Source organism: Canis aureus, chromosome 2 (assembly GCF_053574225.1).
Source record: "Canis aureus isolate CA01 chromosome 2, VMU_Caureus_v.1.0, whole genome shotgun sequence".
Lineage (NCBI taxonomy): Eukaryota > Metazoa > Chordata > Mammalia > Carnivora > Canidae > Canis > Canis aureus.
The window spans coordinates 76498184-76513981 of record NC_135612.1 but is presented as its reverse complement, the minus strand read 5'-3'; the positions used below and the strand labels follow the sequence as shown (position 1 = coordinate 76513981).

The window sequence follows — 15798 nt, the reverse complement described above, 5'->3', positions numbered from 1 at the left end:
AATGAAAAAGGTAGAAAGGAACTTTGTTATTCTTCAAAGGATTTTTTTTTCCCCTCTGAAAAACTGGGAGAGAAACAACTTCAGACATTGAAGTGAAAAACTACTGTTAATTGAGAAGCTACTGTATGCCAAGCTTCCTGTGTATATTGTCTTATCTAATCTCCCCACCACCTTATCTGCATTTTATTAGTAAGAAGACTGAAACCCAATGAGATTAAGAATTTGTACAAACACTTATATCTACCGAGTGGTACAATCTTGGATGCACCCACATGTCTCTAGATCTACTCGTGACTCTGTGTAGCCATCAATTATTTAGTTTGAAGTTGCAAGGCTAGAAATTGAGAAGTAGATTATTTGTTCTTTCCCATTATGTTTGCAATTTAGAGCAATAGTAGAATATTAGGCTGTGGCTGAGAGAAGAAATTAAGTTTTCCCTTGCGTTAGAAAAGTGAGAAAAAACATACAAATATATATGTGATCCAGTTATATATACTTCTACTACTTGGAGATTGAGCTATCTATCTATCTATCTATCTATCTATCTATCTATCTATCATCTATCAGTGGCAATTTAGTTAATCCACATCCCTGTGTATCATGGTAAAGTAAGATTTAAAACCAGAGATATTCTGGAGCTTCCAATTTAAAATGTACCCAGTCTAATAGAGTAAGACATTCTTTTTAAAATATTCCCTGAAATACATACTACATATATTTATATATATATATATATAATATATATACATATATATATAATATACATATATTTTTTAAGACAAGAACTTAATCTTTAAAATGGATTTTTACCAGTAACCTGTTGCTAGAAACTGGTATTTCTACTGTATATAGAGGATGGATGGCAAAGGATAAATAAAAATAATTTGTGACTGATATGTACTCAACATCATAAAACAAAGCAGCTCCATTTGCAAGAAAGATGATAGAAAAATAATTTGTCCATCCCTTATTGTCTCTTCCCATAGTCTGAAAAATATAAATTTATCTCTGCAATGCAAGGATATCATTTTTTGAAACTGATTAGATCAGTGTTCCTTTGCCCCTCTTTTGCTATATTTCCATATCCCTCAGAAGTGACAGAGTAGAATGCAGAAAGAAATTGGAGGCATGATTTTTCATTGTCAAAAATGAAATTCCTACAAGTATAGGGATAAGTGTAAAGACAATAAGAGCCCTAGTAGAAATCATGCTGAGGGAGGCATATTTTAATACATTTAATCGATTCAAAACATTTCAATCCTAGCTATCCCAGGTAGTAGATTACACATGACAATCCAGATAAATTATACTCAGTAAAAATAATTAGACACTGAAAATTGATTTATAAATTATGCACATGGATCTGCTCTCCAGATCTAAAAGAGATTCAGATGGCTATCAAACTGGAAATACATCGATAAATTTTCATTCAAGAGTAAGGGGAAAAAAAACCCAACTCCAATCCTACATGGTTTCTCAAGGGAAAAAAAAAAATTAATGCTAATCAAAAAGAAAGATTTCAAAAGCAGAACAAAAACATCAAAAAACAAACTATAGAAATAAGGATAAAGGACATCATCCTGATGTTTCACAGTAACTTGAATAATGAGAATCACAGTTACCTGGAGAGTATTGTGGAAATCTATTTTGGAAATTTAGTAGTATCCAGTAAGCAAAATTTCTGAGAAGCAGAAAGCCATCAGGATAGATCAGAAAAACACAAGAGGACAACAGGATGAGATACAAAGATAACAAGCAGAGATGAAAAGGGACCAAGGTATGATAAGAAATCATTTGAAGTGATGTCACCTAATAATTATGGGTGCCATCAAAGGAGCAACAAAAACAACCATAAAAGAAGCAATAATCAAAGGCATAGTTGAATTTAATTTCCTGATGTTGATTAAAGCCTTGACTTAGAAAGTGCTGATTGATTACTAGATACAATTATGAAAAAAAACCCAACACATACATAAGCATAACACAGAAAATTGAAATGTTCATTTAAATAAAACATAATTCTATAACAATCCATTCGGCAGAAACAGGTTAAGTGAAAAGGAATAAAATCAATCTTGCCTCAGTCTCATTCATAAAAGCATAAGAGCAGAAAGGAAAAGTTTATATGGCAAAGGATAACAGAAAAAAAACAAGAAAACAGCATGGTGGTGTTAAAAAGAAAAGGTGATAGAAGTAAAATCTTCAGGTATCTTCAAAGAAGTTTAAATGGCTTAAACATAATCTACACTGTTGTTCATCTTGCGTAAATCTTTAATATTTTAACATCTCCTTTGTTCATCTTACATAAGTCTTTAATATTTTTAACACCTCCTATGCTATATTCGAGGTGATTTTCTTAGATTTGTCATATATATATATATATATATATATATATATATATATATATATTATCAGTTGTTTCAACTGTTCAGTTCACTCGTTGTAATCCTCATTTCTAAAAGACTATTGGGGGATGCCTGGGCAGCTCAGTGGTTGAGCATCTGCCTTGGGCTCAGAGCATGATCCTGCGTTAGGATCTAGTCCCCCATCAGGCTCCCAGGAGGGAGCCTGCTTCTCTCTGCCTATGTCTCTTGTCTCTCTCTGTGTGTCACTTATGAATAAATAAAATCTTTAAAAAAATAAATAAAAGGCTATTGGCATATTTTAGAAATCTTATTTTCCCCAAGGTGATCTGTTTTTCATTATGCTATTTCTTTCTTTATCCCTTTAATCATTGTAAACATACTCATTTTATGGTTTCATTAAGATTATTCTATCACCTACCTATTGACATGATGTTTACTATTATCTATTAGCATGGTGTAATCTAGTACATTGTCTATAATGCTGGTTCTATCCTTAGAAATTCATTTCCAGATATTGATAATGATTTTTAGTGAGATCAACTTTTCTTCTCTTCCCTCCTGCCAAGAGCTGCTATGTGTTTATGTCGATTTCTTGAGCCAATGTTTGAAGAAAGTTTGGTTGGTTTTGTTTTTACTCATTTCATGGCCAGTGCTGCCCTTATGGGATTCCAGTTTTATGACTAAGTTCCAGCTATAAGCTAGAGGCTGTATCTAATGTACCTGATAATATGTTAAGCTGTAGCTCCCACACACCTGGTGTGTATGCATGGTTGGTGGGGCAGGGTATGTGTGTGGAGGAGGCTGATGAGGATAGGAGTATCCATAGAATCAGTTGCTCATGTTCCTTAGGGAGAGAAGAGAATTCTAGCTTTCTGAGATTATTTTTTTTTAAGATTTGATTTATTTATTTGAGAGAGAGCATGAACACGAGTTGGGGGGAGGGGCAGAGGAAGAGGGAGAAGCCGACACCCCACTGAGCAGAGCACCCTCTGGGTCTGCATCCCAGAACCTGGAGATCATGACCGGTACTCAACGCAGACACTTAACCATCTGAGCCCCGCAGGCACTCTTAGCTTTTTGAGATTTTTGTTTGTTTCCAACTTTTTGAGATTGTTTTGTTTGTTTCTTTTAGCTTTTGAGTTCCTCTACCTTACTCCCTGTGTGTCTATGTGTGTGAGAGAGACTTTTGTCCAGCATTCCTATGTAGTGGGAAGATGGCCATTTGTCATCAGTTCAATTGGCCAAAGTACCAATTTCTTTTTTCTTCTCCGTTTCTTTGCTATATATGCTCTCTCTGTTAGGAAATCCTTTTTCTATCATGATTAGGTGAAGAACTCTGGTTTATTCTGTAAGTGGTAGCTCAACCCGTTCCTTATCTATCAAGACATTCTAAGATCTCCAGGAGGGATTGATTTTTTCTCTCTTTGCATCAGTCCTATTCTTTGTGTACATCCCATATCATACTATAGTATTATTAAATTCTCTTTTCCATTTAGCATCACTCAGCACAAGTACAACATAGTAGGTGCTCAAAAAATGTTGCATGAATTAAATAAATTAATGAATAAATTTTTGGAAATGTAAATAGTATTAGTAATCCTTCTGTACTTTTTAACAACGTTAAGTTAGTATTTTATAATACGCTCTGTTGTTATTAGTGCTAGATATGGTAGATGCATTTTCTCTATCCATAAGCCAGTAAAATGAGACCCTCTATTAGCTGTTTATTTAACATACTTTTACCATAGGGTGAAAAAAGTTGAACATTTTCTATGGAAATGGAACATACTGAAGCATTCTATGCCTCATAAAATAAAAAAGACAAAAACTAGCTGATCCAAAACATAGTCTAAATATTAAGAATTAGAGGTCTTTATTCCATCACATTCCTTTATGTCTGAATGATTCCTGGAAAAAGACGAGAGTCGTTTAATTATAAGCCAGGAAAGATTTCTTGACACTAATGAAAGGTGAAATTAATTTATTAAATAAAAACTTATTCTGTATTATGTAAGAAATATTTTAGAGAGTTAGATGGGAAAACATTTTGCTTTTGCAAAATGCCATGTCTGCATAATGCTATTGGTTTTAAGATTATCTTGTTCAAATATAATATGTGAGTCATACACAAGAATATTTGTAGGGGCACCTGGGTGGCTCAGTGGTTGAACGTCTGCCTTTGGCTAAGGTCATGATCCCAGGGTCTTCGGATTGAGTCCCACATTGGGCTCAGTGTAGGGAGTCTGCTTGTCCCCCAGCCGATGTCTCTGCCTTTTTCTGTGTCATGAATGAATAAATAAAATCTTTAAAAAAAGAATATTTGTAAAGTTGATGTGTCATATCACATAAGAATAAAATAGACAAGTTGGTAAAACTACTATGTAACTTAAGAAATTGAAAAGAAACTATTCCCCAGAATAGCCAACACAGAAGAACAGAGTTGGAAAGGGGGCACTACCTGACTTCAGGACTCACTATAAAGCTAAAGTAATCAACGCAGTGTGGTATTGGTGAAAGACTAGGCAAATAGATCAATAGAGCAGAATAGAGATCCCAGAAATAGATCTGCATATACATAGTCAACTGATTTTTGACAAAGGAGATAAGGCAGTGCAATGGAATAAAGACAGTCTTTTGAACAAATGGTACTGGAACAAGTGGATGTCCATATGCCCCCTTCCCCCCCTCCGAAAAAGTCTAGACACAGACCTTATAATCTTCACATAAATTAACTCAAAATGGATTATAGACATAAATGTAAAATGCAAAATTATAAAACTCCTAGAAGATAATATAAGTGAAAATCTAGATGACCTTGGGTATGGCAATGACTTTTAGATACAACACCAAAGGCATAACACATGAAAGAAATAATTGATATGCTGGACTTCATAAAATAAAAAAAAAAAATTCTGCTCTGAGAAAGACAATATCGAGAAAATAGGATGAACCACAGACTGGGAGAAAAATATTTTCAAAAGACACATCTGATAAAGGACTGCTTTCCAAAATATACAAAGAACACTTAACAATAAGAAACAAAAAACCTGATTTAAAAATGGTCCAAAGACCTTACCAGACACCAAAGAAGATCTATGGTTGGCAAATAAGGATCTGACAAGATGCTCCACGTATGTCATCACTGAGATGCAAATTAAAACAAAATGACACGTCGATACACATCTATTAGGATGGCCCGAATCCAGAATACTGACAACCTAAAATGCTGGTGAGGATGTGCAGCAGTGAGAATTCTTATTCATTGCTGGTGGGAATGCAAAATGGTACGTATACTTGGGAAAACCGTTGGTTTCTTACAAAACTAAACACACTCTTTTCATAAGCACTTCTTGGTATTTATCCAAAGGAGTTCAAACCATGTCGACACTAACACCTGCATATAGATATTATAGTAGATTTATTTATAGTTGTCAAAACTTGGAAGCAAACAAGATGTCCTTCAGTGGGTGAATGGATAAATAACATCCATACAATAGGAAATCACTCAGTACCAAAAATAAATGAAGTCTCAAGCCAAAAAAAACAAGGAGGGATCTTAAATGTGCATTGCTGAGTGAACAGGCCAATCTGAGAAGGCTACACACCATATGGTACATACTGTATGACATTTTGGAAAGGGCAAAACTATGGAGAAAGTAAAAAGATAAGTGGTTGCCAGAGGTTGGAATGCAGGAGGAACAAATGGGCAGAGTACAGAAGATTCTGGGATCCCTGGTGGCACAGCGGTTTAGCGTCTGCCTTTGGCTCAGGGTGTGATCCTGGAGACCCGGGATTGAGTCCTGCGTCGGGCTCCCTGCATGGAGCCTGCTTCTCCCTCTGCCTGTGTGTCTGCCTCTCTCTCCCTGTGTCTCTCATGAATATATAAAATCTTTAAAAAAAATAGAGAAGATTCTTAGGGTGGTGAAAACACTCTGCATGATATTATGATGGGTACAGGTTGTTCTGTATTTGTTCTAACCTATAGATTGTACAATATGAAGAGTGATTCCTAATGTAAACTATGGACTTTGGGTGATTATGATGTGTCAATATAAGTCCACCAATTTTAAGAAAAGTACCACTTTGATGGGGGATATTGATAATGCAGAGTCTATACATATGTGTGGGTAGGAGATAAATAGGAAATCTCTATATCTCCCTCTCAATTTTGCTGTAAGCCTAAAAACTTCTATAGAAAAAAAAATTTAAAAAGGAACTATCTTCAAAAAGTTCCCAGCGATGTCTATTTCTACTTGTGGAACCTTGGAACAGATATTTTATTATCTTCAGAAAAACCTGAGTACCTTTAGCTGTGTGGCATTAAGGCATTTATCTCAGAATAACGTGTCGGGGCACTACTGGACCTGAGAAAGGCAGTCTGGAGTGGACATCTGTTGTGTTGTCGCACCAGCCACTTTATTTTTTGGGAATTGTATCACAAATTCTGGAAATTGTTCTTTCCATCTATGTGGATATAATGGGAGTTCTCATGTTTTTCAATGTCCCTGTTAATTATAACTGAACACTTGACACAAATGGGGCAATTATAATTCCCTTAATGCCTGGAATCTTGATATGGAAAAAGTCTTGAACTCAAGAAATAGCATGGTCAATTATTCTTGAATAAACAAATTAATTTAATAAATGTTGATTATGTGTTATGGAACTCTTAGTACATCAGGATGTCCTGTGGAGTGTGATCAGGGGCTATTCACTTTAGATAATACCAGTGAAAGCCTGCTAATAGCATATGGAGAAGGAAGAGTTTATTTGCAAAGTTGTTAAGAACAGCTAGGATAAATAAAGTTACTGCCAAATCATTTAATTTCAGGATGAAGTAGAACTATTATCACAACAAAGTCCAAATTTGAGCTAATGAATGTGTTAACTAGCTTTACTATAATAATCGTTTTACTATATATATATCTATTAAACCATCATGTTGTACACCTTAAACTTATACAATGCTATATGTCAATTACATCTCAATAAAGTTGGAAAAAATGAAATCTAATTTTGGTCCATATATCAATAAGGATTCTTCTGAGTTCAAGTTTCAGAAAAGCAAACTCGAAACTTTAAGGAAAAAGGAATTCTTTGGTCAGGTAAATAAAGTCTGGGGATGTATTTATCTTTACCTTCCTCTTAAACCAGAAAGAACCTAGTCTCTCTCTTTTTCTTCTGCCTTCCTCTGTGCCAATTTCATTCTCTCACTGTCTTGTCCCTCATGCTGGTGAGATAACTACATCTTGAGAACTCCAAGTTCAGTGGAAAAGTAGAAGGTTCCCCATGGATATGCATAAGGGCAGTGAAAGTTATTCTCACTCTAGATCAAACCCATCATTGAACAGATCACTGGGACCAGAAGGAAGATGCCCTATACGGGGCAGGCTAGGCTAAGTTATGGGATAGCAACAAACTTGAATTCCTAAAGCCTGTTGACAACAATCTTTACATGTCACACATGCTTTGTTGCCATCAGAGGCAGGCTGCTTCTTGCTTATCCTCATCCCAGGACTCAGGCTGAAAGGCAATCACTTTCTGGCTACTATCATGGCAGCAGAAGAAAAACCTTTGGGTAGATCCACATACGCAATTAAATGTTTGAGCTCCAAGTGACATTCATCATTCATTAACCAGAACTAGTTACGGCCCCACTCAACCTTAGGGACAGGAAGTGCAATCCTAACATGTGCTCAGACTGGAGGAAAATTGGATTTTTTTTTTTTGGCTGTCTGTATTAATGAATGCCGAATGCACTATCTGCTTCAAGTTTTACAGCCACTTGGACCTGGGAGTACGGTCAGTTCCACTACAGCTGAGAACCGATAGTTCCCCACAAAACTTTAAGCAATCGGTAGAAAAAAAAAATAAGAATTGTCATCAGAAAAAAAATCAATAATACATGTGATTAAGTAAGTTTCTAGTAAATGATCGAAGTTTGAATTTAGTTGAGCATATCTTCCTGTGTTAATAAATTCAATTCCAAAGGTTACAAAATTTACAGTATTTGTGGTTTTAAAACAAAAGCCAAAAACTAAATGTTTTCAGTGGACATTTTAAATCTAGTTTAGCTCCTAATTTATGAGTCATAGGACAGCTCAATCTGTAAAAACTAAGGTGGTTTTGAAACCATAACTAATTCTATTCACAAATAAAGATGTGGGATTCACACGTACGTTTTACTCTGAGTAGCTAGCTAAAATGGTTCTGAAACCCTTGTGGGTAGTAGCTTCTTGAGAGCATTTTTTTTTCCTCTAAGATGTTCAGTATCAGGACTTTTCTTCCTTTGTGAGGAACAGATATCCATTTAAATGAATTCAAGAAAAGAGGAGCTTATTGTAAGGCTGTTCCAACTCTGGGACTACATGGATTCTTTCTTTTTTATATATAAATTTATTTTTATTATTGATGTTCAGTTTGCCGACATATAGAATAACACCCAGTGCTCATCCCATCAAGTGCCCCCCTCAGTGCCCATCACCCAGTCACCCCCATCCCCTGCCCACCTCCCTTCCACCACCCCTAGTTCGTTTCCCAGAGTTAGGAGTCTTTCATGTTCTGTCTCCCTTTCTGATATTCTTTCATCTTGATGTTTTCCCTTTTCTCTTTTAGCATCTCTTCTATCTTCCCTTTCTTAATAATCTCTCTGCATATTGTTTTCCTAATCCGGGGCTAAAGGACAACAGTGACAAGTTATAATTTCTGAGCCTCTTAGTCAAATTCTAAACAAAATGGATAAAATTTTCTGGGTGTTGAAAACTGGTCTGTGGTGAGTCAGTTCAGCTCTGGCTGGTGGAAGGTAGCATGTGGTACATACAACCGCCCCTGTCAGGGGATTTGAGTGGAGCAGGTTAAAAAGGAAGAACTGGGCAAGAAAGCTAATCGGTGATGTCTACAGTAGGAAGTAGGATGAGAATATTAATGCCATTAATGCTTACTACAATTATAAGTGCTTTACAAATACTAATTTAGCTCTATGATATAGATATTGTTATGACTCTCATACTATAAACAAGGAAATGGTGATACAGAGAGATCAAATAACTTGCCCATAGTTGTATAGTTAATAAGATGCAGACCCACCCAGGACTTGAAAGTTGGCAGTCTTCCTCCAGAGTCTGTGGTTTTACCCATTAGGTTCCTCCACTACTCGTAGCTCTCCTGAAGCATCTTGATTTACACCAGGGAGTTTATTAATGTTTTGGGGTTTCCCCTTAACTCTTTTTTCCAGTAATAAAATGCTTCTCATTCTCCAAAGCTCATATCACATATTAACACTTTTCACTTTGCAAGCTTCCCTGAGCACTTTCTTTCTGCCACTAAACCATCCTGCACATTTCCTGAATTACCTGCCACACCAATCACCTTGTCCTGTATTTGGATACACAGTAATACTGTGAGCTTCTGCAGAGCAAGGGCTATGTATTTCTTATCTTTGTATTCCTGGTGCATGGCGTAAGCACATAGAATACACTTAATGTATTGTTATTGGATTATTTACTTAATGAAAGAATAAATGCATTAAATAAGATTTATGCCACACAAATTTTACCATTTTCTCTTTTGCTACCATTATATAGGACAAAAAGCACGACCATAAGAAACCCTGGGAACAATGCCAGTGAATCTTTGAAATTACTGGGATTCAGAAGCCAAGAGAGTGGTTGGTTTGGGCTTGATGATGTTGTGGTGAGAAACATGCAGAGTGGCTTGATATCATTTGAATTATGTGAACATTTAGAGAGGTAATGCAATAGCAAACAATAAAAGTTGATGATATTATATTCTGATGATTTATAATTGGTGTTTACAGAAATGGAATTACAGGATTAAATTTTATTCCTCAAATAAGAGTATCAATAGTTCTTTAGGGTGTGCTTAAAATGTAAACCAGAACTGATATTTAAACTCATGAGAGTTTAAAAAGTGCTTTTGGAAACCACTCATAACTTAGATGTATTGTTTAAGATTTCTTTTAACTTCTAAATAGTTTTAAAATATCACCTTTAGTTATGAAATTCCATAAAGACAGTAATTTACTGCCCATACCATGCTCATCTCATAACTATGTATATGTAAACTGAATTTGTTATTTCTGTGTCCTCATTTGCTTTCTCATTTCCATGTTTCCTAGACAGTTCATTATGGAGAGAGTTTTAGACAGTTTTAAGGCTCATGAGGAGCAGACACTCATAAAGAGAAGGCAATCATATGTTTAAAGATAGTTTTTATTTTTAAGTGGAAGATCTTACATCTAAGAGTAAGATGAGGATTTATTGATTTATTGAGGGAGAACTCTTAGCTGAATCCTATAAGGGAATGAAAGAAACAAATAGAACAAGGGAATAAAGATTGGAAAACCTCTGCTTTTAATATATATCCCTGTGTCTGCATATTTCTATGCCCAGATTTTCCCTTTTAATGACACCAGTCATATTGGATTAGGGTATATCTAATGACTTCATATTAACTAGATTACCTTTGTCAAGACCCTATTGCCAAGTAAGGTCCCACTCTGAGGTATTGGGGGTTAGGCCTCCAACATATGAATTTGGGTAGAGGGGACAAAATTCAACTCATAACAATCCTTACCCCCTCGTGACAAAGACAAATAATTTTAATCCCCACTTAATTATGACATATATTCTTTGTCCTCCTGATAGTAAATGGATTATCCTGATTATATTTCTCTCCTATAGTCTGAAGTAATACTCTTTGGTAATGCTAGTTAAAATATAATTTAAAATATGTTGCTATATTTAGAGCTGATCTGAGCCTGGCTGAATTTTTTGTCTATGAACATCTATTTAGAACTTGGTTTCCTGACTGCCAAAAGTTTCATTAAAGTCATTCATGAATCTAACTGATTATCAGAATGCTTGATTTTGAAGAAAGCTTGGATGATAATGGCTCTTTTCTTGGGTGTTATTTGTTACCAGTGATATTTTTGAGATGGTGTGTTTCACTTACGTTGCGCCTCTTTGCTCCCATGCAGGTTTATTGTGCTTCATCTTTCTTCCAATGTGGAAAATAGTCATTTAGTTTCTTTTGTGAAAGCTCTAGAGGAGGCCATGCTCAGCACCACTGCCTGTGTTGTGCTGTGTCACCAGAAAGACAATCCACATAGAGTAGTTATTCTAGTGGTGCCTTCTAAAGATTTAAACCAGGTGCTTTGGAACTTGCGCTTAGAAGCCTTCAGTGGTTCTCCAGAGCCATCACGCCGCTTCCAAGTAAAAGAAGGAGAGCAACTTCTTTTAAGATTTACTGGAAATATCTTTGCTTCAAGTAAGTAGGAAGACACCTTGTTGTATACTCTATGGGCTAACAGCCACAAACTTCAGAAAGAACTTGTTAAACTTTTTTTTACAAGGAAACTTCCAGAAAACTGAGCGGAGGCATTTAAAAAGTAGGAAGAGGAAAACACTTATTTTCTTCTTCCTTTCCAGTATCTTTCTTCTCTTATTAGGGGATGCATGGTCCCTTATAGGCAAACTCTAAGTGACATTCTGCTAGAAATAGTCTTCTCCATGATTACTGAGTCCAAGCTAGAATCATCTCTCTCACATACCAGTGCTGTTGTCTCCTAAAGAGTCCCCTGCTTCCACTATTAGCCATGTGAAATCTAATTCCACACAGCAACAATAGTGATTTTTTAAAATTATAGATCATACTTTATTACCCTGTCATTAAAATCTTACAATTTTCTCTTATTCTACTAAAATCATATCCAAACTCTTTCTGATGTCCTACGAAGAATCTAACCTGGGATCAGTGGACTCCCAAGAGATGTGTGCATAGAACATTCCAGTAAGATTATTTTACCTATACTTCCACTTACTTTATTTTGTGTATTTAAAAGACTACTCTGAGAAGCAAGGAACAGATTTCACCAAACTCCCAAAGAGTCCATAGCACAAAAATGATTAAGAACTTCTGACCTAGATGACATATCCTGCTTGCCTCTCATCTTCATATTTATCTGGTGTTTTTTTTTTTTTTTTTTGCTTCCCCTCTAAATCTTACAACAAACTGGAATTATTTTATATATTCATTAGCTTACTTTTCAATCATATACTTATGTTCTTCCCTGGAATGCAAATTTCACAAGGAGGATGACTATGTCCCTCTTGCTGTGTACCCCTGAGCCTAGAATAGTGCCCGGTACATCAAGAGCTTTCAGTAGGTACACAGTGAATGGGCAAGTATATGGCAATACTAAGAAAAACAAACAGCATGAATGCATATGAAAGATTGTAGGATAAGGGAGGAAAAGTGAGAGAATAGATAAGTCAAAGAGGTCAAAGGAGATGAAGAGAAAGAGAAAAGGAAGAAAAAGCAGAACACAGAGAGAAAGCAGCTGTGTGAGAGAAGAGATTAAAAAAGATTTTTGGAGAAGTTGCCATCCCAGCAATTTCTATTTTATGAATTCAACCACTCGCCTCTGTAACTTCTTTCCTTGAGGTGGAATAGACTCTGACAGGTATGCATGTAAAAGTGAGGTGGAGGGGAGAATTCAGGCATGGGTTTTGTGGGGATTTCTGGCCCAGGAATCTTGTGACAGACTTGCCTAGAAGAAATATTTTCTGTTCACTTATAAATTGATACAGATCTCATTGATTTTGAATGATGCCTATTTTCTCTCTGATTCTGGAAATTAAGCCAAGCTCCACTGGCTCTTTGTTGTCACAAAAATGATGCAGCTTGAAGCTGAGGCTGCCATCATTTTCTGGCATCTCAGAAATGAGACCCAAAGTGTCCCAACGTGAACTGTCTTTTCCACTTCCCCATTCAGCATCCCAGCCATCTGAGTCAGCTGGCAGGACTTAGTCAGTGACAAGGGTATCAGAAAAAGGGAAAGGGAAGGGTGGGGGAGGGGAAGGAAGGTAGACGAGACCCCTTTCTACTTGGCTTCCAAAGCGGAAACCACAGTGTCCAACCTGGGACAATCTCTCTAAGAAGAGACTCCAAAAGTGGAAGTGTCCCACCCGAACTAATGATGCCAGTGATTTTCCTGTAATACTTGGGACAGCAGCTGTGTTTACCAAGTGCCCTAAATGGGAGTGAGTTACTGTGCTTCCCGTAAGCAATGGTACCAAGTCATTATTGCCTGTAATGGGGAAGGGGGAGCATAGGCTGAAAGAAGAGTGCCTGAGGCTAGCGAGCCTCTGTGCAGTTCCTCCACGTAAGGAATGGAGAAGAGCTCGTCTCCACCAGAGGGAAATGAATCAGGCGGGGTGCCAGGCTTGTTTCTGCTTTGCCTTTCTGCTCAGATCTGTGGCCTCCCTGGATTTTTCTCCATTTAAAGAGCAAGATTGTCAGGAAAGCACTGATACCTCATCCTTTCTTTAGAGCCTGTGATAGTCTCTGTGAGTCTCAAAGTCATACAACCAGATAATGTCTGCCCTGAGGGTTCTTCTCCCCTCCCATCTACCCCACCCACCTCCAGTTACCTCCTCCTGTATTTTCATATCTCACCTTGATGATCATGTTTAGAATAGTGTTCCCATCTTTCCTGATTATGTCAGTTCTTATCTTACTTTTTCAGATCTTAAGGTAGTTCTCTTTTGTGTACATGACCATAGATACAATTTTATTTATTCACTTAATTATTTGATCAGCGTCCATTTCTCTGACTACCATCCCTTGAGAGCAGGTCCTGTCCTGTTGGTGGGCACCATTCAACCCCCAGCATCTAGTACAGTGCCTGACACTTAGAAGGTAAAATATTTGTTGGAAGAATGGAAGACAAAAACTTGGGAAAGAACTTAACAGTATAGAATTATGCAATTAAAAGTATTTAAAACTTCCATTAATGGATTTAATGACTGCCCTTTGAGCAATGTCAACATTTTAATATCTATTTGTATAGAATAGGGATGATTCTTTTGAGTGAGGTCATGGGCCATGTACTTTATTTCTCCTTCTAAGAGAAAATAAGATAGCTGCTCCCCTGGGTTTTTTATTTTAACCTTTGGTATCCTTCTCAACATAAGCTAGAGTATGCTTTCATTCTCCAGGGTAGAACTGTTAGTTAATTTAGCACTTAAATTTCCTAGTGCATGTCATCTAAACCCTCAATGCTCACAAAATCCAGAAAGTGCCAGGAAATAGGCAGAAAAAATTTGATATAATGAGACTTTAGCAAGACACATAACATCTAGTCAAAGTTGCCTCGAGTGCCCTTTGACCCAGGGAAGTGACTTTCCCAGAAACATGTGTAGGATGTTAGAATGACCACCCTTGGGATGCCTGGATGGCTCAGCGGTTGAGCGTCTGCCTTTGGTCCAGGGTGTGATATCAGGATCTGGGATCAAGTCCTACATTGGGCTCCCTACAGGGAACCTGCTTCTCCTTCTGCCTGTGTCTCTGTCTCTCTCTTTCGTCTCTTATGAATAAATAAATAAAATCTATCTATCTATCTATCTATCTATCTATCTATCTATCTATCTATAAAAGACCACCCTTTTAGTCATTCAACAGAAATTCTGTGCCCTTGTGTGTACTTTTCTATTGGAGGGAGACAGAGAAGCAAATACGTACATAAGATGTACAGTGTGATGGGGGAAAAGTGCCTCATGGATGAATAAAGAAAGGGCAGGATATCAAGAGTCTTAGAGGGAGTGGCAAGGTTGCAATTTTTTTTTTAAAGATTGCCAGGTGCCCCACAGAGTTGCAATTTTAAATAGACCCATGAAGGAGGACCTTTTTGTGAAAGTGACATTTAAACAGAGACTCAAAGAAGGTGAGAAAGGAAGCCAAAATCCTATCTCAGGGGAGTTTGTCCCAGGATGACGGATTACAAGTGCCACCGAACAGAGGCAGATGTGTGACTGACCTGTCTGAGGAACTGCAAGAGGGCTGAAATGGGTGGAAGAGCGGGAGTGAGAGGACAGTTGGGGGGGAGGAGGTGAGTACTGACCGTTCCTTGATGGTCATAGCAAGGAGTTTGCTTTTCATTCCAAGGAAAATGGGGAGCCAGATTGTTAACAGAAGAGTCACATGATCTGGGTTAGAGTATAGAATAGATTCTCAGCACAGTTATAATCTCAGAGGCAAAAGAATAATTGGGGAGATGAGTTAAGGAGCCATTGTAATAAACCAAGCAAGGGATGATGCTGGCTTACAGGTAGAGGTGGTGGAGATGTGTTAGACTACAGAAATACCCTGAGCCAGTGGTTCTTATAAAATTCTTCTGGTTCCCCATTTTGCTAGCCTTTCACTTACTCATCTGACTTTTCTAAGCAAAAGTAAATATTTCCACATTTGTACTTTCTATGTCATCTTTGAAAAATATTCCAATTCTCCTCATTGAGAAGGAAATACACTGTCAGAAGGTGCATCCAGTAACTTATGAAAGTAAACTCTGTATTTCTTCATATGAGAAATTCTTATTGAACAGCTACTATTTCAAGGTCTTCTAGGAACTATA

At 36.9% G+C, this 15798-nt stretch overlaps 1 protein-coding gene and 1 long non-coding RNA gene across 5 annotated transcripts in view; one reads left to right on the top strand and one right to left on the bottom strand.

Moving 5' to 3' along the window:
* Nucleotides 1-15798, bottom strand: part of LOC144302504 (uncharacterized) — a 303624-nt gene that overhangs the window by 35714 nt on the left and 252112 nt on the right. The window lies entirely within an intron of this gene.
* Nucleotides 1-15798, top strand: part of DTHD1 (death domain containing 1) — a 75419-nt gene that overhangs the window by 24485 nt on the left and 35136 nt on the right. For all 3 annotated transcript variants that reach the window (XR_013369395.1, XM_077879884.1, XM_077879870.1), the window contains 2 exons: nt 9950-10114; nt 11365-11654. Coding sequence is in view for 2 of the 3 variants with exons in the window: in XM_077879884.1 (XP_077736010.1) it covers nt 9950-10114; nt 11365-11654 (455 nt within the window). In the remaining variant the exon portion in view is untranslated. The remainder of the gene's footprint in view (nt 1-9949; nt 10115-11364; nt 11655-15798) is intronic.